Here is a 23005-nt window from a genome sequence, read left to right on the forward strand (position 1 = left end):
TTAAAAAACTAGTTTTTAGGAAACTAAAGAATACCAAAACAGGGAAAAGTATATTCAGTGGCAAAAACAATCTGAACAACTGAATCTGTGTATGTAAAAAGAAGACAATGTCAGGCAATGAACAGGCTAATTCAAAGGAATCAAAAGAGGGTCCAGAAGAGTTTTTGAAGAATGGGAGAATATGCTCCCCCTGCACAAATATGCCTCTTTGCCATAAGGATTACTTTGCTCTGATTATTTTGTGAAACAGCAGACACAAGAGAGGCTCTGAAAACAGAGTAGAAACTAGCTTTTTATAAGGGAAATTTATATTTATAAAGGAAATCTCCATTTATGAGGGTACCTCCCTTCCCCGTACCAGGAAGCAGATGACTCTAAGTCACAAGAGAATCTTTTTAATGGAGAAGGCTCTGACTTAAATCTGCACAACAAACTTTCCCCTTGGTAACCTTGCTTTTCCTGGTATCCTTCCCAAAACTGGCCTCCCCTATATATACCTTTCTTTCTTTTTCTTAAACTAAAGATACCATTTGAACCTGAGTTCTAAGCCATCTTGTAAAGTTACTTATTTTTCCTCTGGGTATCTATACCATATACATAAGGTATACATGTTAATAAACTTCTTTGTTTTTCTCCTGTTAGTCTGCCTATTCCCAGCCTAGACTTAGAAGGATAGAGGAAAAATTATTTTTCCTCCCCACACTCCCAAGACTCCATTAAAGAAAGTTCCATGCTCTTGGCAAAAAGAAATATTAGAAGGAATCCTGGACCCTGAGTGAGGGTACCTGAATTTTAGGTCATGGTCTGATTTAGAATCAGCATCCTAGGTTACATGGGACATCACTAAATTTTGATATAGGACTTCCCCGTGCATAATAAAACTGTTAGCAAGACAATTCCTTTCTTTCTCAATTTTCTATGATTATCATAACACAAATAAAAGCAGACTTGAGATTTTATATGAATGTTGAAATCAATGCTGATTTCTTCAAGTCCAAATCGCAACTTCGTTCTAATATTCAATTTTCATTCATTCATAATTTACTATAAGCTTGGCACTCTGGTAGGTAGCAGAGATATAAAAACAAAAGCAGTTCTTGTTCATGTGAAGTTTACAGTTTATTGTGGTAGATCTTATAATACAACATGACAATACAATGAGAGAAGGACAAAGCGCAGGCACAGATTTGGGGATTCAGAGAGGGTCTTGAGGAAAATCTAACATGAGATTAAAGGATGAGCGGAAATCAGCCAGATAAATGAAGCTGAGGGGTTGGTGGTTGGTTATTGGTGCAGAGTCTGGAAAGTTTTCTGGGAGGAAGGAACAGCCAATCCAAAGTCTCAGAGGAGAAAACACCATGCACCAGAGAAACTAAGAAAAGTACTTTATAACTGAACTCACCATGACTCACAACTACATTAAACTCTAAGATGATCCTCTAGCGTGAAAGTACCTGCAATCATCAATCTCTTTTTTGCACTTTCTTCTCCATTCTGTTCTGTGCTTTCTCTCCATTAACCTAATTTTTTACTGATATTTCTAGCCCAAAGTTCTTCACTGTGATTTCTAAAAACTTCATTCCATTGTTTGGCTCCCTTACTCCCACTCTTCACCGAAAATTCAAGGTACTTCCTAGCCTCAAAGGAAATATGCCTCTCATCTGGGCTAGTCCTTTCTCCAACAACTCTCTTTAATGAAAGCTGCCTATTCTCCTGACCCCATATAACTTAGAGATTGGACCTGGGACAGCCCTCTCTTCCTCACTACTGCTTGCCCCACCCTGAATAAAACCCTGCTTCACTGAGATTTGTATCATCCATTGTTTTTGCTATGTTGCTGCAGCTCCTCATTTACTGAAGACTATGTATGGCTCCCAGGCCACTGCCTTTCTCTCCATTCCGAGTTTCATTGTCACCTCAGTGATTTCCACATTCACACAATCAATCCAATTTGCCAACCTCTGAATAACCTGACCTCCTTACCTCCTGTAATCCTAATCATTGCTTCATTTCAGTCACAACCTTCCATGGCCACAGTATGGAACTTGCCATAACTAGGTCTGCTCTGGACATATCATTTTCTTACCACAAACTCCAATTCCTCCAGTCCTCACTCAGTTGCTCCCTCTACAACCCTCTGCATCATGAAAACATGCACCTTATCTATTTTTGCTCAATACTGAATCCTTAAAGCCTAATACACAGTAAGTAGGCCTCAACAACATTTGTTGAATGAATAAATGAGTGAATAAAGCAAAAAAAGAAGACATAAATAAATGAGAGAATGGTGGAAAGACAAGTAAAAATGCCATATGGCCAAAGACTAAATGAGACACTGGGTGAGGGAAGGAGGGGTTGACTGAGAAGGCTAGTATGAAAATAGAATGGAAAATATTTTAATAGCCAACTGAATGTGAACATCAAAAGAAGGGAAGGTGTTAAGGATGACTGACACAGGCCATTTAAGCTGAGGTGACTGCAGGAAAGGTGGTAACATCAATAGCAAAGGACAACTCTAAAGATGAATATGTCTAGTGGAAAGATTCTGACTTAAAATGGGCCATGTGGTCAGGTTTAAGATAACCAAAGAGAGTTGGAATACAGGACAAAAGCTGGGGAGGCAGTCTGGACTGGAAATTTGGACGTTATCTGCACAGAGTAAAAAGAAAATCAGTGAGATTCATTCACTCAAACATTTATTTAATAACTATTAATTGAGTATATATTATGTGTCAAACAGTTTTAGGCATAAACAATAGCTACATAATATTAGGGAGAGAGAAATGTTAGCAGAAATGAAGTAGGATAATAGAAAATAGAACATAGAATGAGGAATGTTATTTTAAATAATGCAATCAGGAGGAAGAGACATTTAAGTAGCGAACCCAGTGAACTGATAAAAGGAACCATGCAGAGAAAAGAAGAAAAGACTGAATTACAATATAAAGAGGCTAGCCAACGTTGAGAAACACGAACACTTAGAATAAGAGGAGGAAGAAGTATCAGTAAAAGAAGCAGAGAAGGAATGGAGATCTATTGGGAAGAACATCATATTATGGATCCTTGGGGCAAAAGGGTTTCAAAAAAGCAGAAATGCTCAACAGTGTCACATTTTACAAAGAAGAATGAGGACGGAGGCAACGGTCATTGGATGACATAAAGAGAACAGTTCTAATTCAGTGAAGATAGGAAAAGTTAAAGATTCCAGAATAAATAGTATAAGAGAACAAAGGAAGTAATTGCCACCCAAGAAGGTGAAGAAGAAAAGGCCTACACTTGAGTAAGAAGCAAAATTTAGAAAGAGGAATTTGGTTCTTGATTTTGCTTTTGGATAGGGAAGACTTGATCTCTCTCCTTCTAGATTCAAGGTCTATGTGCAATTCATCCCTGCATCCCCAGAGCACACAGCATAGAGCCTTGCTTATAAACTTGTTCTGTAAGTATGTGGAGTGTATATGAAATTTTCTTATTTTTTAAAGTTTTTATTTAACTTCCAGTTAGTTAACATACAGTGTGATATTAGTTTCGGGTGTGAAATATAGTGATTCAACACTTCCATACAACACCCAGTACTCATCACAAGTACACTCCTTAATCCCCATAACCTATTTCACCCATCCCTCCCCCAGTTCCCCTTTGGTAACCATCAATTGTTGTCTATAGTTAAGAGTCTGTTTCTTGGTTTGCCTTTCTCTCTTTTCCCACTTTGCTCATTTGTTTATAACGGCATGATCTACAATAGCCAAATTATGGAAACAGCCCAAGTGACCATCAACTGATGAATGGATAAAGAAGACGTGATACATATATACAATGGAATATCACTCAGCCATAAAAAACAATGAAATCTTGCCATTTGGAATGACATGGATGGAACTAGAGAGAATAATGCTAAGCAAAATAAGTCAGTCAGAGAAAGAAAAATACCATATGATTTCACTCATATGTGGAATTTAAGAAACAAAACAAATGAAATTTTCTTTTCTTAGTGAAAATGCCTTCATTCTTTTCCTTTATTTTAAAAATAATACATACTGATTATTTTAAAAATAAAGCACATAAAAGAAAAAAATATTAAAATTACATAAAATTATATTATCCAGTGATTGCCATCAACATATTTGGGTATGACCTTTCATTTTTTTCTAGAAATATGCATAAATATGTAAATAAATATTTTGTCAGATACATAATTTTAATAAACATCATTTGCAATAATAATTGTATTTGCTTTTGTTAATTATTTAAATTTTATTATATTATTGAGTTAATTTATTAATTTAATAAATATTATTTGAATGAACAATGGCCACCTTTTTGTAAACAGGTTTACTAATTCCTGAACTTTCTTCCTATTCACAGAAACTAATTTCCAAATTTTAAATAATTTAACCCTACTGTGTCTTTTTTTCTAAGTTTGTAATTTTAAAAGGTGATAAAATAACCCAACAATGATGTTTTTAAAGACATTATTTATGCCTTTTTAAAACTATAATTAAGAATTTTGAAAGACTTTTTTTCCATTTTATTCATTCACTTACACCGAAGCTGTTTAAATTTTATAGTAAATGACCTCAAGGCACTTTTTTTTCCCTGAGGCCTTTAGCAAGAAAGAGAAAAGCCATTTGTAATTTTTGTCACAAAGCCAAATCACGACCAAAATGTTACAAGGGAGCTCTCAAAAGTAGCTCATACCATCTCTCAAAAGATTTTGCATTTATCACCCTATTACAGTTGGCGCGTTCTAGGAATGCATAAGGAAACCTGGAAAATACATGAAGCATGGACTCTTATTTCCATGTATTCACCCTAGGTCATAAATTTCTTAAATAAAACTTCCCTTATTTTGACTCTTAACTCTTCCATCTCCTCTTTGCTACTGCAGAATAAAAAGCAAAAGTTAGGCTGTCCCTGATGAATGTTTTTATTCATATTGAACCAAGTACAAATAAGGATAAACCCTGACATGTATTTGGCATTTACAACCTAATATCTTCATGGATACTGCTTACCACTTCATTAGATATGCCTACTGTTTTCAAAGTTGTCTGCTGATTGCTATTATACAGAAATACTGAAAATAAGGTCTTGAGTTTTCTTCATTCTTTGCATATGAAATCCCTTAAGGTGCTTTTGAAAAAATAAATTCATGTGTGTTCTCCAAAGGTATTAAGCCACTTTTAATTGACATAAGTATTTCTGTCAAAGGTATTAACCAAATATATTCTTGCAACATTAAAATAATATTAATCTACTGTGTTTAGTACAAAAATTATGACTTATTCTTTCAGAAGAATAGGAATCATATAGTAGAATTCCTGGACAGACAATTGAGAAAAGAAAATTTAAAAATTATATTAAGCCTTCTATGTCTAGAAATTAATAACAGCCAATTAATCTTGAACCAGATTATTTAATTATCATAATTAAAGGAAAATACTAGCAGTAGGGACCTCTTGATCTGGAGAAAAGATGTAGTCAGACTTTTTTATATTTCCCTCTTCTGTGATAGACAAAAGACTACCTTTGGTCTTCTGGGCACACAAATCTCTTGCTCACCTAAACCAATTAGCCTAGATATTCAGGAATCTTTGGGGAAAGAAGAAACTATGATTCTAAAATTCTTCTTTCCAAGATTCAAAATTAGGTCCCTTTCAAAATGCTTTGGACACATGATATCACTTGATTTTTACACACCAAAAATTGTTGTTCTATATGTCTTTAGTAATTTCTAGATTAGATACTGAAATATAATTGCTTTCTTAATGATTTAAAATCTTTACAAAATACAATATTGTTTGAAATAACAGGTATATAACCTTTTAAAGGTGTTAGTTCTCTTGTTCTTTCTGAATTCCTAGAAGATCAGATATACTCTAAGGTGGGTGTGTGTGTGTGTGTGTGTATGTGTGTGTGTGTGTGTAGAAAAAGAGAGAGAGGAAGGCATGCTTATTATTTCACCATAGATAAATGCCTTCTCTAAGCAAAAAGTTTTGAAAGAAACCTTTAAAATTTAAATTGATAAAATATGAAAGGAAATATCCAAATTGTTGAGGCTCTGTGAAAATGAAAATTCAATAGAATTTTATTTGCTTCAACACTGCAGATGTTCTTCGTTCCTTTGTGTTCCTTTGCAGATCCCAACAGGTGAACTCTTAAAGAGAGTGACTTCAGTGACTCTCAAGTTGTTTCAGCTTTAAATATCAAACACGTGGGACATTTTCCTCTCAATTCAAATCTTTAATTTCTACCATAACTCCAGAAAAAATAAAGACTAAGCCCTCGAAATGGCTCAAATAGATCACTTATTTCAAGCCAGTGTGGATTTGAATGAATTTTTCAAAGACTTTGAGATTGACACTATAATGTTTTTATAGTTAAGACGTTTGTAATTGACTGACTCTGTTAAAGCTGATATCTCATAGTCAAAATTAATATTTTGTTTCAGCTTCTAATCAAAATAGAGGTAGCTAAGAAAACAGGTTTATTTCTTTTTCTATTGTTCTGGTTATATTGAAAGCATGAAACCTAATGGCTACCATTTGCCCTTACACAACATTTCTTTCTTTACTTTTCAGAAATATTCTTTCGGGCATTTATATAAGCCTCTTTCTCCTTTTTGGTATTTTATGACGAAGGTTTAATAAGTGATATCCATTCTGTTTCCTAAATTTTATAGACAAGTAATACCAGGGATCAAATATCACGATTGTCTTGTGAAGGACCATGGGACAACACTCTCACACTGAAACCTACATAGACAATGAGTTTTGTTTTGTAGATATTATTCCCACTACCCTCATAGAATACACTGCCACAGTTCGTAATTAGTCCTTCAGATAGTTCCAGAAGACAGTACATGAAACCATAAAATGGAAGATGGCCATTCTCATTCTTTACAGGCTTATCCTTTTAAACAATGCATTCCCCACTTCCCATTCCCCACTGTTTCCAGGACAGGAGGGCTCTGCTTGACTCTTGGTAACTTTTGCCTAGATAAGACACTATTAAGAAGAGTGATCTTTTTTCCCCTTCACTTGCAAAGAATATTACATAGTATCTACACTGTACATGACATTTTAAAATATTGTTCAATGCTCAGAGGTCTATGAGTGATAAATAATTTTTACAACAACAAATTAAGTATGTTACATTTTATTTATTCTAAACAAAAAGTACACACGGTTCCATTTCACCATTCCAGTGATCTAATTAGTGACTCCCAGGTGTGAGTGATATAGTAACTATGTGAGTGGAGTACTAGAGCTGCCAGCACACATTCATGAGAGGAACATGTCAATCTTGGCATAATAAAGAAAGAAAGCTTTCTACTGGAACTAAGATAAATAATCCTTTTTTCATGTGTTTGTGGATGTAAAGACTTCATATTTTTTAAAGTTCGAGCTCTGAGTTCTCCACTTCATTTTAGACATTTAATTAAGTTGAATTCAAAGAATAAATACATGACAACATTTATTCATTGTTTTCAAACATTTCCTGTAGCTTTCTAGAATATTTGTCTTTGATACATTTTTCAAATTTGAGAGGAAACACCCATTTCTACTTATTTCTGCGGTAAGGTTATGTTTTTGAAATAATGTCTGGAGTGAAACTCAGAAGATGGAGAAACAAAATGGCAGATACTTCATTCCAGAGTATTAATTGTTCAAAACTCTGGGTTTCAGAATCCCATCATTGAGTTTGTATACACAAAGCTCTTGGTCTGAATTCTAGTCACAAGAGGTCTTTGGCCAAAGCAGCAGAAAAGGGCTTTGCTGAATTCACACTCCAGCAAAGTTTATAATCTTTTTAATATCAGTATTAACCAGTGAAAATGAGTATAAAACTAGCAAGAGAAATATATCCAGTAATCTCCCATCTATGAGGCTCTTTGTTGCCAAGATGTTAGAATTTTTTATGGATTGGGTGTAAGACTGTTACTTCACGTACTATCATCTGATCCAGTCATTCCCCTTTGATATTTATACAAAAGAAATGAAAGCATATGTCCGTGCAAAGACTTGTACATGAACATTTACAGCAACTTTATTTGTAATAGCCAAATGCTAGAAACAATATAAATGTCCAGTACCAGGTGAATGAATAAACAAACTTTGGTATACCCATACAGTAGAATACTACCCAGCAATAACAAGAATGAATTTGTAAACACTAAAATACAGATAAATCTTGGGCGCCTGGGTGGCTCAGTCAGTTGGGCATCTGACTTCAGCTCAAGTCATGATCCTGGGGTCCTGGGATCAAGCCATGTTGGGCTCCCCGCTCAGCAGGGAGTCTGCTTGTCTCTCTTCCTATGCCCCTCCCCCAACTCATGTGCACACTCTTTCTCTCTCAAATAAATAAAATTCTTAAAAATAAATAAAAAACAAAATAAAATATACAGACCTTAAAATAATTCTATGAGTGCAGTAAGCCAGACCAAAAGGGGTACATACCACATAATTTCATTTATATAATATTTTTTAAAATGCAAACTAATCTATAGTGATAAAAAGATCAGTGGTTGCCTCGGGATGGGTGGTGCAGATAGGGGCAGGAAGGAGTGACAAGAGATACAAGAAACCTTTGAGGGTGACAGATCTGTTCCTTACCTTGACTATGGTGATGATTACAGATGTCATAACTTATCAAATGGGTATGCTTTTAAACATGTTCAGTGTATTATATGCCAATTATGCCTCAACAAAACTTAAATAAACTGTCACTTCATTTTCCTGGGCTTTGCCTACTTCTACTGAAGTATCTAGTGAGTTCAACTCCTACTTCTCAGTGAAAATTCCTTAGGGGAAAAAAATAAAGGTGTTTTCTTTATCTTAGAGTCTTAATAACTGTTACAGATAGAAGAGAGGATTGTGTGTTCTGTTTTCTTCCAGAAGAACTTCCAGGACTTGACTATTTCTCAGCTCTAGGATGCTTCTCAGACCCAAATCACCTTCCTTCTCTTTCCCTGCAGGGGCACCCAGGGACACTGTCTGCCTTTGTCTCCTCTCTGTAGCCACAATTACACAATCTTACTCCAGGATGACTGGCAAGGGAATGGAATTTGTTCTCTTTGGGGCTTTGCATGGAGTGCGTATTATAGTACTAGCAGTAGTGCTTTATCGGTCACTAATATGGTTAAATGAAGCCATGTGTACTTTATGTTTCCATTTGTTTAGTTAAACCAAAAAATACAGGCACCTGGGTGGCTGAGTCGGTTAAGCATCTGCCTTCGGCTCAGGTCATGATCCCAGAATCCTGGGACCGAGTCCCACATCAGGCTCCCTGCTCAGCAGGGAGTCTGCTTGTCCCTCTACCCCTCCCTCCTGCTCGTGATCTCTCTCTCTCTCACTCTCTCTCTCTCTCTCTCTCTCAAATAAATAACTAAAATCTTTTAAAAAAATACATACTTAACATTTAAAAAATTATCTCTTGCCCATAGGACTGTGAGGCTTAGAGACATGCACTCAGCATAGCACCTGGAACATAATAAGCATTCTGTAAGGGTAATCTATATAATTAAGATTAGTATTGCTGTTGTTATATTCACAAAATAAGCAGTTAAAACCTTTACCTTTTAACATTTTATTGTGATGTGAAAATAAGAAAAATGACAAATATAAAGAAATTGTAAAAGTTTGAGAATCGTACAAAAGTCTACAGTAGTCCTGAGTCCATTCTACTTCAGATATTTATTTGTAAAGTTGGGGCTCACCAAAATACCTCTGTCCTTCTGAGTACTCTGCAGGGTAAGGGTACCCCCAGGACCTACAATCAAAGGAAAACTACAGCTGCCCTCTTTGGCAAAGGAGCCATTCCTTTCCTAAGAACTCCCAGGCTGGGTGATTTCCATTCTCCTGGGTCTCCATTCAGCATGCTACAGGTATCCCTTGTTTTATTTAAACTTCATGACAGTCCTGTGAAGTAATTAATATGTCTATTTTCACATAAAGAAACAGTCTCAGAGAAGTTATACAAAGCTACATAAAGCTAAAGACAGAGAGGTCATTCAAACCCTGGTCTCCCTATGCTAAAGCCCCAGAATTTCCCATTATCTTTGGCCATCTTGTCACAGACGGACACTAAATATATATTTCTTTATTTTAGGGAAAATTCTAAAGGAGGCTGATGGAATATTTTGACTAACATGTATCAGTAAATGAAAATATTAGCAGTTAATATTTATTGATATGTTCTAAACACATATCAATAAACACATATCACACTCTATAGTATGAGGTACATACTATAACTCTTTCTATTTCATGGCTGAGGAAACAGAGACAGAAAAACCAGGTAACTTGTCTGAGGTCGCATGGGTAGGATATGAGCCATATTCCTAGAGCCTAGAGCCTTAAATAACACACAATACTGCCTGAGCTGGATATTTTCATTTTGCCCCTCCAGATCCATTCTCTACCCTTGTCCATTAGGCTCTGTGCCCTGGGACACTGACCTTTATAAACTATTTCAGTAGGTCTCCTTGGTCTCCCAGCTTCCAGTTAGATAGAGGAAAATGAAAAGATACTGGGAAGTGAAAAACCAACAGGAATTGAAAAGGATGAAGAAAGTAGGGCTGGATATTTGTTCCTCTGGCTCCATCCCTCCAGGGCTGCTATTTGCCTATCACATGCCATCACCTCTCATGCTATTTGCCTATCACATGCCATCACCTTTGGTCTCCCTGGGTGCTGGCCCAAGCTTCCTCTTCATTGTTGTTGGACTCTTGGTGGTTCAGCATACTGTGTTAGCTGCCCTTAGCCCTGCCCACATCTTGCTAAACTGTTCTTCATTAAAATCTCTCTTGCCCCTGTTGAGTGAGCTATCCAATTTCTGTCCAGATAACTGCTGACACCCTGCCTCTGCAACAGACGGGATCATTCTTGTATCATTCCTAGAGTAAAAATTCTGGGAAGACCTCCCCTCTCCCCTTGATGTTTTAAGAAAATTGATAATAAGATCCCAGAGCATGCAGACTTAAGCAGCTGTTGGGACAGTTTTCCCCAGGAGGGAGGAGGGTTTGGACCCGAGGTTCCTAATGTCCTGGACTTTTACCTCTCTGCCACTTATTCAAAGAAAGAAAAAGGTATTTCAGTGCCTTTTCAGCCCCTGATAAAGTAGAGGGTAGTAAATTTTTTTTTTTTAAGATTTATGTATTTATTTTAGAGAGTGAGAAAGAGAAGAGGGGCAGAGGGAGAGGGAGAGAGAGAATCCCAAACAGGCTCCACACAAAGTGTGGAGCCCAACACAGGGCTCAATCTCACGACCCTGAGATCAAGACTTTAGCAAAACCAAGAATCAGAGGCCTAACTGAGGTGCCACCCAGGCACCCTGAAAATAGTAAATTTACATCAGATGCCCAAATCTATTGTTAAGAGATAGGACAGGGGGAAATGGGATTTGCAGGTTTGTTACTTGAAAAAATATACATTAAAAAAACAAACACGTAATATTTTTTCAAAGTCTTATTATGTGCTGGTAGTAATACTGAAACTTCCCAATTTGCTTAGTCTTCCGTGGTTTGTGCTATTATTTATCCTGTCTTATCAATGAAGAAACGGAATCGCAGAGGAGGTAAATAACTTACCCATGAATCTAGTGAGTGGTAGAACTGCCTTCAAACTCAGAGTCTGGCAGTAGACGCCCCCCTGTCTCCTCTCACCAGCTATGGCAGCAGTTATGTCCTAAGGAACAGAGGATGTACTCTGGTCTCCAATGAGCCCCATGATCCTCCGTGAGTGGTCTCTGGCTGCTTGAGTTGCTGGGGTTGCCTTCATCAGCTATTATCACCTTATACTGTCATTATATCCCCTCTCCTACCTCTAGGCTCCATGAAGACAGGGATAGCATCTTGTTGGCCTTTGCTGTCCCCACTGGTTAGAGTGGTGACTAGCATCAAATACTACAAACATTCATTGAACAAATGAAGGAGGCTGAAATTTCTAACTTTCCTGATAAAATTACAACCTCTTAAGGGGCTAATATCCAAAATATATAAAGAACTTATATGACTTAACACTAAAATAACAAATAATCTAATTAAAGAATGGGCAGAGGACCAGAAAATAAAATTTTCCAAAGAAGATACACAGATGACCAACAGGTACAGAAAAAAGTCTCAACATCACTAATCATCAGGGAAATGAATGCAAATCAAAACCACAGTGAGTTATCACTTCACACCAGTCAGAATGGCTAGTACCCAAAAGACAAGAAGTAACAAGTGTTGGCAAGGATGTGGAGAATAAAGAACCCTCATGCACCATTGGTGGGAATGTAAATTGGTGCAGCCACTGCAGAGAAGAGTATGGAGGGTCCTCAAAAAATTAAAAATAGAAATACCATATGATCTAGTAATCCTACTACTGGACCCAAAGAAAATAAAGACACTAACTCAAAAAAATATATGTACCTCTACGTTTATTGCAGCATTATTTACAATAGCCAAGATAAAGAAAGAACCGAAGTGTCTATCATATACATATTATATATGATAAATACATACACATATATACATCTATATTATATATACATATTATATAATATACATATATTACATATATTATATATACATATTTTATATATAATATACATTATATATGTATACATATATTATATATATGAATATATTTTTTTCTCAGCCATAAAAAAAGAATGAGATCTTGTCATTTCCAACAACATGGATGGACCTTGATAGTGTAATGCTAGGTGAAATAAGTCAGACGGAGAAAAACAAATACCATATGATTTCACTTACATGTACAATCTAGAAAAAAAAATTAACAAACAAATAAAACCAGACCTTAAACCCGGAGAACAAACTGGTAGTTGCCAGATGGGAGGTAGGTAGGGGAATGGGTAAAATAGATAAAGGTAATTAAGAGGTTCAAACTTCCAGGTATAAAATAAATAAGTCACAGAGATGAAATGTATAGCATAGAGAATATGGTCAATGATATTGCAATAATATTGTATGGTTATAGATGATAACAGCACTTATCGTGGTGAGCACTGAATAATGCATAGAACTGGCAAATCACTATGCTGTACACCTGAAACTAATATAACATTGTATGCTAATTTTACTTAAATTTTAAAAAAATGCATCCTCTGATGAAAACAAAAGTGGAAATCACAGGCAGGGACTTAGGGTGACTAAGAGTACTATCTCAGGACAAAGACTGAATATGTTCCCTAAGTTCAAACACTCAGCAGCAATTTAACCTCGAGCAAGATGCCTCCCTATGCTTCAGTTTCCTCATCTGTGAAGTGGGATTTATGATCATGCTGTCTTCCCTACAGGCTATGGTAAGGAGTAAATGAAATAAAATTAAAGTCTCATTGAATGGCCATATCAAGCACTCGATCATTCTAAGTTGATACTATTATTATTGTCTTAATCACAGGGTGATCGCTGAGAAGGAAAGAATTGTGGGAGCCTTCCACGTTTAATACAGAATGAAGGCAGAATAGAATATACCTGTGCCAAACAGAGCAACACAGGGACCCTTCCAAAGAAAGCACTAAGTGCTCACAAGGAACACTGGCATTAAAACATCCTACACCAAAGCCTTGAAAGTTACATAATAAGAAGGTCAATAAGATTTGAGAGACTTCTAAATATCATCATTTACCTCCTTTAAAAAACAGAAATTATTTGACAATTATTCCTTTATTTTATAAAACTTCCTTCTGATATAATACAGCCCACTATGCAGCATTACTTACAAGTGGGGAATAACACCAATCCATACGGCTAGGATGTCCAGTAGAAAGGGGAGATGGAAGGGGAATGTTTGAAGACATGAGTTGCGAGAGGTAGGGAGAAAGAATGGGGAAACTCAGAACAAGTAAATTATCCAATTAACTATGGATCTTTTGTGTTAACTTCTTTGATGCAAAAATATAACATCTGTGGGTAACTTTGTGATTTCAAAGTTGGACTTTTCTTATACTTAAGGAAGCATTGACTAGATCCACTGACAATAACTCAGTTTACAAAGAAATGGAGGAGTAAGGCTTTCAGTTACTTTTCCAACTTCAAAGGTGAGTACATCCTTGAGATGTGTCTTAACTTGTGTTTCCAGAATGTTAATACCATCCGATGATTTATAGACCAATGATGCCCAGCCAAATAATTTTTTCACTTTGGTTTCTTTTATGTTAAATAAAGATGAAAGATACTCTACTTATTATTATTTTTTTAAAAAAACATGAAGAAAGAGGAAACCTGAAGTTATCTCAAGAGGAAGTTGATACAAAATATACCCCACTGGGAAGCTGATGAACTAGGTTAAGGGATAAGACATAAAATCCACAATTACCTTTAGAAACAGACGGAAAATCACTCTTGAGTTAAATGCGAGGACTCAACCCACGTGTGGCTTCCCTGCAGTTCTCATATCGGTTAAGTGTGTAGCCCTCACTATAGCATCTACTTTCCCTAGAGTTTATAATGTTTATGTAATAGGAAAATTCTGAGCAATGAGGAAAGAAAAATGGCTAAACTATATGCTAAAAATTTTGCAAATCCAATTTTAACATCGTCATTCTGGTTTTTGTTAATAAAATCTTCCACCATCATGGCTTTTTTTAAGGGAAACATGGCTTATACAGTTCAGAGTAACCCCTTAACAGTATCTTTTCTCACACGGGAACCAAGAAAACCACCTCTCCATCCTTTTCCCATTTGAGTACATTTATTTCCTAGCAACAGCTAGCCATCTGGTTTCTAACAAACATAGTGGCACAATTTCTCCACTTTGAGAGCAAAATAACAACATTACGAGGATTATAAAAAATACTAGTGAACATTTATTGGGCACTTACCCTGTCCCAGACCTTGTTTGAAACATTTTACATGCATTATCTCATTTAATCTAACGACTTTCCAAAATGGATAATTCTATTATCCCCATTTTACAAATCAGGAAACTGGAGCTAACAGAAACCATGTCACAAAAGAATTCTTATCAGATAGGATGCATATATCTTTAGGTAACTAAATACTCAACTCTAATTGGCGTAAGCAAAAACATCATTTCCTTAATTCTGGAGGCTTAGCAGTAGGATGGGATTTGAGTGTTGACTTAATCCAAATCTCCCTTATATTTGTTTAATCCTCAGAACTGTATGAAGATGGCTGCATCAGGTCTGGGATTCACATCAATACAACATACTACCTAGAAGAGAACTCTTCCAAGATGTCCCTAGCTAAATTCCTCTTAAGTCTCAGTGGTTCAAAGTAGATGAGATGACCTTTCTCGAACCATCTGGTGAAGGGGTTGAAATTGCCATGATTGACAGCTAAATTACAGTTCATTCCTGTTGGCACCGAACTCCAATTTATAAAAATGGATAATTTTAGGAATGCTTCTCTCTAGTCCTATTCTGCTTAAGCGAAATTTCAAGGTTAAAACATCAGTGGGTTAAATTTGTTTGAATTTTTGTAAATTGTTCTTGTAAATTATTTGGTAATTGTCAGAATTGTTAAAAATTATTAGGACTATGGGGGCACCAGGGTGGCACAGCCAGTTAACCTTCCAACTCTTGGTTTCAGGTCAGGTCACGATCTCAGGGTTGTGAGACCCAGCCCTGTATGGGGCTCCGTACGGAGTCTGCTTGACACTCTCTCTGCCCCCCATACCCCTCATACTTTCTCTCTCTAAAATAAATAAAATCTTTTTAAAAAATTATTAGGACTACAAAAATTGTACATCATACCCTTTATTCAAAAACTAAAGTGTGTACCTCCGTAGAGCTAATTTTCTCCATTTAAGACAACAATAATATTTTCAATTTTGTCTAAGTCAATTTTCCCTGGGTATGTGGATATAAATGGGGTTACATTTATGAGATTCACCACATTATTTTCTAGCTTTAGAGCCCAACTCCCTATAAAGTCCTATGGTTCTCCCTAAAAGTTCATCCAATTTGTTTTGGGAAGCTCCAAGTTGTGCCTGACTGCTTACAGGTTTGAACAACTGTTCTTTCAAATGCCCTAGGTGCAGGCCATGTCTCTTCTCACCTCTTCTCTTCTCTAGTACTTTCTGCCAGGAACCACCATGTTCACAGGGTACAGCATCTTCTGCCCCATCTCTCTGCACCCAACACGACTGTCACTTTTAATCCAGAACCTCACAACACCTTAAGCAGGTGGTGTTCTCACTGAAGCAAGAGAAAATGGTGTTTTTCCTCACTTGTGCCCTACTTTGTGTGGATGATATTGACTGTACCCCACAGTCTTACACAATTCCAGGTTAAAAACAACTATAGGAGGAAAGCCTTTCCTTCATTAGGGTCAAACACAGCCCTATGGGATGGGACAAGAAATCCAGTTCCTGAGAAAGTTTTGCACTCTTCCCCAACTCTTTTCATCCCAGGTTCCCAAATTCTCATGCAAATTTTTATGAAAATAACCTCTAAATGATTCCCTCTATAGTTGTCAGACCCTGCCCAGGCATTTTTGAATCTCTATAATGGACAGAATATGAACTCAAGCCATAACCCTCTTACGGCTCTTTCTTCCAACAAAAACATTTTTACACTAAAGTGACCTCCCAAGTTTGTATATCATAGGTTAATAAAAATATTTTTGCTGGATATTATTCTAGAAATTTGCAACATCCTATGAGTTCTACCATGATGTAACAGAACTCTTTAAGTAGAAGAAAACTTACTGAACCATTTCAGTCAAGACACAAAGGAATCTGTCATGAAATTAATAGAACTTGTACAGATACAGTAACTACATCAATCAAATGTGAATTTATGCCCACAGAAGACCTTATCTTTGTATTGGGACATTCGTAGAAACTTAAGTAGAAGCCAGGTTGATTGATTAATTAATTAATTAAATGTTATTATCACAGTGAGGCCCCAAGAAAGTACCAAAAAGGAGAAAGAATTGTGAGAGATGTGTCCCAAACACTGTTTTAGAAAATATCAAGATTTTCTTAGTATATGTTATTGATTTTATTACCATAAAAGTTTTTAGTTAACTATATAGTTACTTACTTACAATTTTTTACTTTTAATCTTGGATATCAAACGTCATTAGAATTTTGCTCAATAACGTTTTCATAGTCTACTTCAGTGAACAGTCACACCTTATGTTACCAGTTATCCAAAAGTTGTGCATCAGAAACACAAATGAACTTTCATAAACAACAAAAACTATAAAAATTTCCAATTCCCACTGAATGAATTTTAAGTACATTTATGCTTAAATCTCAATAACATGTCAGTATAGAATAATATAATCTAGAAACTAATACTATATAAATCTATGCTTCCCCACATTGGTTTCATGCCCTTATTGACCTGTGGACTAGAAAAAAAAGAAAAAAGAAAAAAAAAAAAAACCTCTCTGCAAACTGTTTTTGAAATCAAATTTGTCACAACTAGGTTGGCCTAACTAATACCTTGGTAAGGTAGTTAGTAATAAAGTAGACCCACTTTATTAAACTGACCTCATTAACTTGTTTTTTGTCCAGATGGAACACTTGACCAGAACTTGTAGAGGCAATTTCTTCATAGACTTTATATCCAATATGGCCCCTGTCGTCACAATCTCCAGTGAGCACAAATACCACCTAAGATTTTTTTAAAAAAAGAAGACAATTTAAAGTGTTTTCAGAAATCAATATGTATTTACTGAGTACCTATTATGTGTCAATATGCTACTAGTAAAGTGGAATATATACATTACATATATATATGTAAATGTATGTAATACCACACACATATTATACATATATTTCTTTTTCTCCCTATATCCATGCACTTCGCAAAAGTTTTTGAAGTCTTTCTTATTTAAGAGGTGGAGCTTAATCTGTCACCTTCAAATTAAAGCTTGGACATGTGATTAGCTTTGGCCAGAAGCCCAAGGCAAAAGGGACATTCTATCAGTTCTGAGCTTACATTCAAGAGGCCTTGTGCATTTCCACTTGATCTCTAGTGCTTCTGCCTTGGCCATGAAAAGAACATGTCTAAACTAGTCTACTGGTCTCAAAAAAGGGTGAGAAACCTATGAGGCAGAGCCAAGTCACCCTAGAGATCAGCCTAGATAAGTCAAACCCAAACTCTCCCCAGACACACAAGTGAGCAGGCCTCACCTGGATCAACAGAGCCCTGCAAATATGTGAGAAATAAATGCTTATTGTTTTAAGCCATTGAGAGGTAGAACTGTTTGTTATACAGCAATAGTTAACTGATACAATAAGTAATTCTTGGGGCGCCTGGGTAGCGCAGTCGTTAAGCGTCTGCCTTCGACTCAGGGCGTGATCCTGGCGATCTGGGATCAAGCCCCACATCAGGCTCCTCTGCTATGAGCCTGCTTCTTCCTCTCCCACTCCCCCTGCTGTGTTCCCTCTCTCGCTGGCTGTCTCTATCGCTGTCAAATAAATAAATAAAATCTTTAAAAAAAAAAAAAAAGTAATTCTTACTCAGGCAAGATTCCACATAGGAGGTGATATTTGAGACATAGGTCTATGTTTTTGTTAGTTAAAAAGATAAGATGGTAAGAACTTTCATTAATCCCCAATCATATCTTCTCTGTATTAAAAAACAAGGTATTAATATGTACAAATATTACATATTGATTTAATATGTTTAAATTAAATGACACACACATATTGGAGTACATATATACAGATCAATAGTTGTAATTACTGACATTTGCCATACAAAGTACAAAGAGAGGCAACCTCTCACGTGCCACATAGGCATACCTTCTTTTATTGCACTTTGCTTTATTGTGCTTCACAGATACTGTGTTTTTTACAAATTAGAGGTTTGTGGCAATCCTGCATCAAGCAAATCTATCAGCACCATTTTCCAATAGCATTTGCTCATTTCATGTCTCAGTGTCACATTCTAGTAATTTTTGCAATATTTCAAACTTTTTCATTATTTGTATATTTGCTATGGTGATTTGTGATCAGTGAAAATGATTTGCTGAAAGCTCGGATGATGGTTAGCATTGTTTAGCAATAAAGTATTTTTTATTTGGGGCGCCTGGGTGGCACAGCGGTTAAGCGTCTGCCTTTGGCTCAGGGCATGATCCCGGCGTTCTGGGATCGAGCCCCACATCAGGCTCCTCCGCTATGAGCCTGTTTCTTCCTCTCCCACTCCCCCTGCTTGTGTTCCCTCTCTCACTGGCTGTCTCTATCTCTGTCGAATAAATAAATAAAAATCTTTAAAAAAAATAAAAAAATTTTTAAAAAAAGTATTTTTTATTTAAAGTATATATATTGGTTTTTAAGACATGATAATACTTCACACTTAAGAGAGTACAATATAGTGTAAACATAATTTATATGTACACAAAAAATTCATTTGACTTTATTGTGATATCTGCTTTATCGTGGTGGTCAGAACTGCACCCACAGTATCTCCAGTGTATGCCTGAATTCCTTCCAGCTGTATTCAGATAGAAAATTTGGGGGCTAATTCCTACTTACTTGTGACTGTTTCTGTTGGATAAGCTGGAGCACCTCATGAGTGAGCCGATAATCCTTAGACCGTGCGTCGGTGAAAACATAGATGAAAGAGCCAGGAAGAGAAATTTCCAAGGCAATTTTTATAGCTCCAATACTCATTTCTGGACAATCACCACCACCCTGTTGAGAAGCAGAGAAAAAAATGCAATTATTTCATCAACAAAAAAGAAAGGAAAATTTTAGTTACAACAAGTTGCTTTAGAAGTTCTAGAACTAAACAAGTTCTCTTCACATTTACTTTCCATCAGTTTGCTACTGGATTAATCACTTTGCTTATTAGGAAATAGAAAAGATATAAAATGATGTGGAGATAGAAAAACGTATATTTTTGGATAAATTATAAATTCACCCCAAATACACAAAGGAATAGAAATTTGTTAAATATTTTTCACCTAATTAGATGTTGATTCACTCTCCCATTCCCTACATGACTATTAATGACTATTCCCTCTTTTCTTATCTCTTATTTGATGACCTTGTTTTTATTGTAGCGAGACAAACAGAAGAGAACTTCCATGAACTCCCACCACGATATCTATTAACCTAGCCACATGCTCTGCCTGTACAGTGAAGAATCATTTGGGCATAGTCAAGACTGACTACTCACATGTGCCTAATCAAAAACACAGCTCCTGTGGCTGTTCCCTCTCTACTCCACTGCCAAACATTCCTCTTTACTGAATCATTCCCACTGGCAAACAAACATACTGTTATATCTCCCATACCTCAAGTTTTTGCTCAAATGTTACCTATCAGAGAAGCCTCCCATGACCACCTTATATAAAATACATACTCTTTGTCACTCTTTTCATTCTGCTTCATTCTTCCTACTAACACATGATCTCTGTGTTTTATTTCCTACTTGAATAGGCCCAATGTATTTTCCTAGACAATAATAGTCCGCATCCTAGGAAGAATTCTTCTCACATTTATTTCATTCAAAATTATATGGATTTACAAATAAAACTGTAAGTATGCTGTATTTACAGTTTTATATATTTTAAATTTAGGATTACATTCTTCCTATGCTCCCTGCCACCAATGTTCTTCAAAATCATAGGTTCTAATGATTGCAAAAAATATTCTGCCTATGTCCCATAATTTAGTTAACCATTTCTCTACTGTTGATTAATGCTCTTTCCACTTTCCCTCTATTATAAATATACAAATACAAATCTATTTTATATATAAAATTTATAAGTATAAATTATATATGTATACACACATACATATACATATATATAAATGTTTGATTATTTCCTTAGCATAGATGAAGGGAATGGACTTTCAGCCAACATGTTTGAGCAATCAATAACTGCTACACCCTGCTAGGATTTAGACATACAAAGATGAATAAGAAGCTAAAGTATCTTGCCCTTAAGGAACTCATGGTCTAGAAAAGACAATCGAGTAAAAAGCAAGAGAGCTTGGGGTTATAGGGGGGGCTTATAGTTCTATACTTCACCAGAATTCAGTAAGTAAGAGCTCTTTCTCAAAAAGAAAATAATTACTTGACAAAAGGGATGGGTTTTTTCTTTAAACTCTGGAAGTTCCTACTTGATTCTCCTACTGTGGCTTTTCCCAGACTTCAAACAGTCTCAGATTGTGATACAATATTCTGAACACCATAGATCTAATCAGGGTCAAAAGAGCCAGGCATTTGAACCGTTTACACTGCAGTTTGGATAAACTGGAGAATCTTTTCTTGCTTTGGATCTCTCTCACAACTTACAGGCTGAGAGTACCATTTATTAAATGAATTGGAACACAGCCCCAATTATTATAAAATGCTTCTAAAATTGAGACACCCATGAAATATTATGTCACTTTCTTAATGGTTGGGGACTGAATGCTGCAGTAACCTGATCTTCACTTCTGAGAAGATGTCAGCTGAAGACTCCCAGAAATTTTACTCCGTTAATAGTCCTTTCTATTTTTGCAGAACTTATCATCTACCCATTATTACTCATGTGTATGTTCATGACATTTAGTTGAGCAGATGATACGGTTCTCAAAAACTTGTATACTTGTATCTTCAGACTGTACTTACCTCCCAAATTCCAATTTTACATTTTTGTATAGATTTATTTATTTGAGAGATAAAAAGAGAAAGAGAGAGTGAGTGGGGGAAGGGGCAGAGGGAGAGAATCTTCAAGCAGACTCCCTGCCAGGTGCAGAGCCCCATTTGGAGCTTCAGCCCACAATCCATGAGATCACGACCTGAGCCAAAACCAAGAGCCAGATGCTCAACCGACTGAGCCACCCAGGCAATTAAAAATTACATTTTAAAAATGTAATTTTTAATTGCTTGTTAAACATCCACTGCTAGGGTGCCTGGGTGGCTCAGTCAGTTAAGCATCTGCCTTTGACTCAGGTCATGATCCCACGGTCCTGGGATTGAGCCCCATGTTATTAGGCTCCCTGCTCAATGGGGAGTCTGCTTCTCCCTTTGCCTCTGCCCCTTCCCCCTACTCATGCTCTCTCAATCTCTCTCTAATAAATTAATAAAATCTTTAAAAAAAATCTCCTAGATGTTCTATGGGTCTCCACAATTCCATAGGTCTAAAACAGAACTCATTATATATTCCCCAACCATGTCTTCCTATTTTTGTTAATCAAACTACCTGCCTCAATATTCAGGTTCAAATCTAAGTCATCTTGACACCTCCCACTTCCTTCACCTAATCAGTGGTCAAACCATATTCCTCTACTTCCATCATGAATCAGTCCCCTCCCTTCCTCCTTACTTCCTGCAATTCACTCTTCTTATCATTGATTTTGTTACAAGTATAGCCTCCAATCTAACCTTCCGCTCTGCCTACACCAAACATTATTTTTCCTTCAGTAAAGAGCTGTCTGTATCATGTTCCTACTTAAACTCTTCCACTACTTGTGTTGGATCAAATTCTTTTTCTAGTGTCCTATCTCCTACTGCTCCCTCTTCATAAATTGCTTCCTTTAAACTAAGACTACTTCCAGTTCTTTAAATATGCCCCTTTCTTTACACTGTAATGCCTTTAGTACTTTCATTCATCTTTCTACTGCTCCATTTCCACCATCAACACTCCTCATCAATATATGCATGGCTAGGGTTGCCTGGGTGTCTCAGTCAGGTAAGCCTCTGCCTTCAGCTCAGGTCATGATCCTGGGATGGAGCCCACACTGGGCTCTCTGCTCTGCAGGGAGTCTGCTTCTCCCTCTTCCCCTCCCACTGCTCATGCTCTTTCTCTTTCTCTTTCAAATTAATAAATAAAATCTTAAAAAAAAAAAAAAAGCTCATTGGTGGCAGTAACTGTGCTTTGCCACATCCTTAAGTCCTGAGTTCCTAACATTTGCTGGCACATAGTAATCACTGAGTAAATATTTGACAAATTGAACTATTTTTCCTTCTAAAGTTGAGATGATATGCCTTCCCTCTTTAAAACTTTCTCTTTTCTTCCAGTCAAATATACTTCTTCACTCTTCAGATTTACTTTAATATGCTTTACATTTCAATGACATAG

At 36.3% G+C, this 23005-nt stretch overlaps 1 protein-coding gene across 1 annotated transcript in view; it reads right to left on the bottom strand.

Moving 5' to 3' along the window:
• The window catches only part of HMCN1 (hemicentin 1), a 469289-nt gene that overhangs the window by 329072 nt on the left and 117212 nt on the right, over positions 1–23005 (bottom strand). The window contains exons 3-4 of the mRNA XM_008696988.2: positions 19464–19622; positions 17472–17594 (exon numbers count right to left, since the gene is read on the bottom strand). Coding sequence (XP_008695210.2) covers positions 17472–17594; positions 19464–19622 — 282 coding nt within the window. The remainder of the gene's footprint in view (positions 1–17471; positions 17595–19463; positions 19623–23005) is intronic.

This window comes from Ursus maritimus, unplaced genomic scaffold (genome assembly GCF_017311325.1).
Source record: "Ursus maritimus isolate PB19 unplaced genomic scaffold, ASM1731132v1 scaffold_2, whole genome shotgun sequence".
Taxonomy (NCBI): Eukaryota; Metazoa; Chordata; class Mammalia; order Carnivora; family Ursidae; genus Ursus; species Ursus maritimus.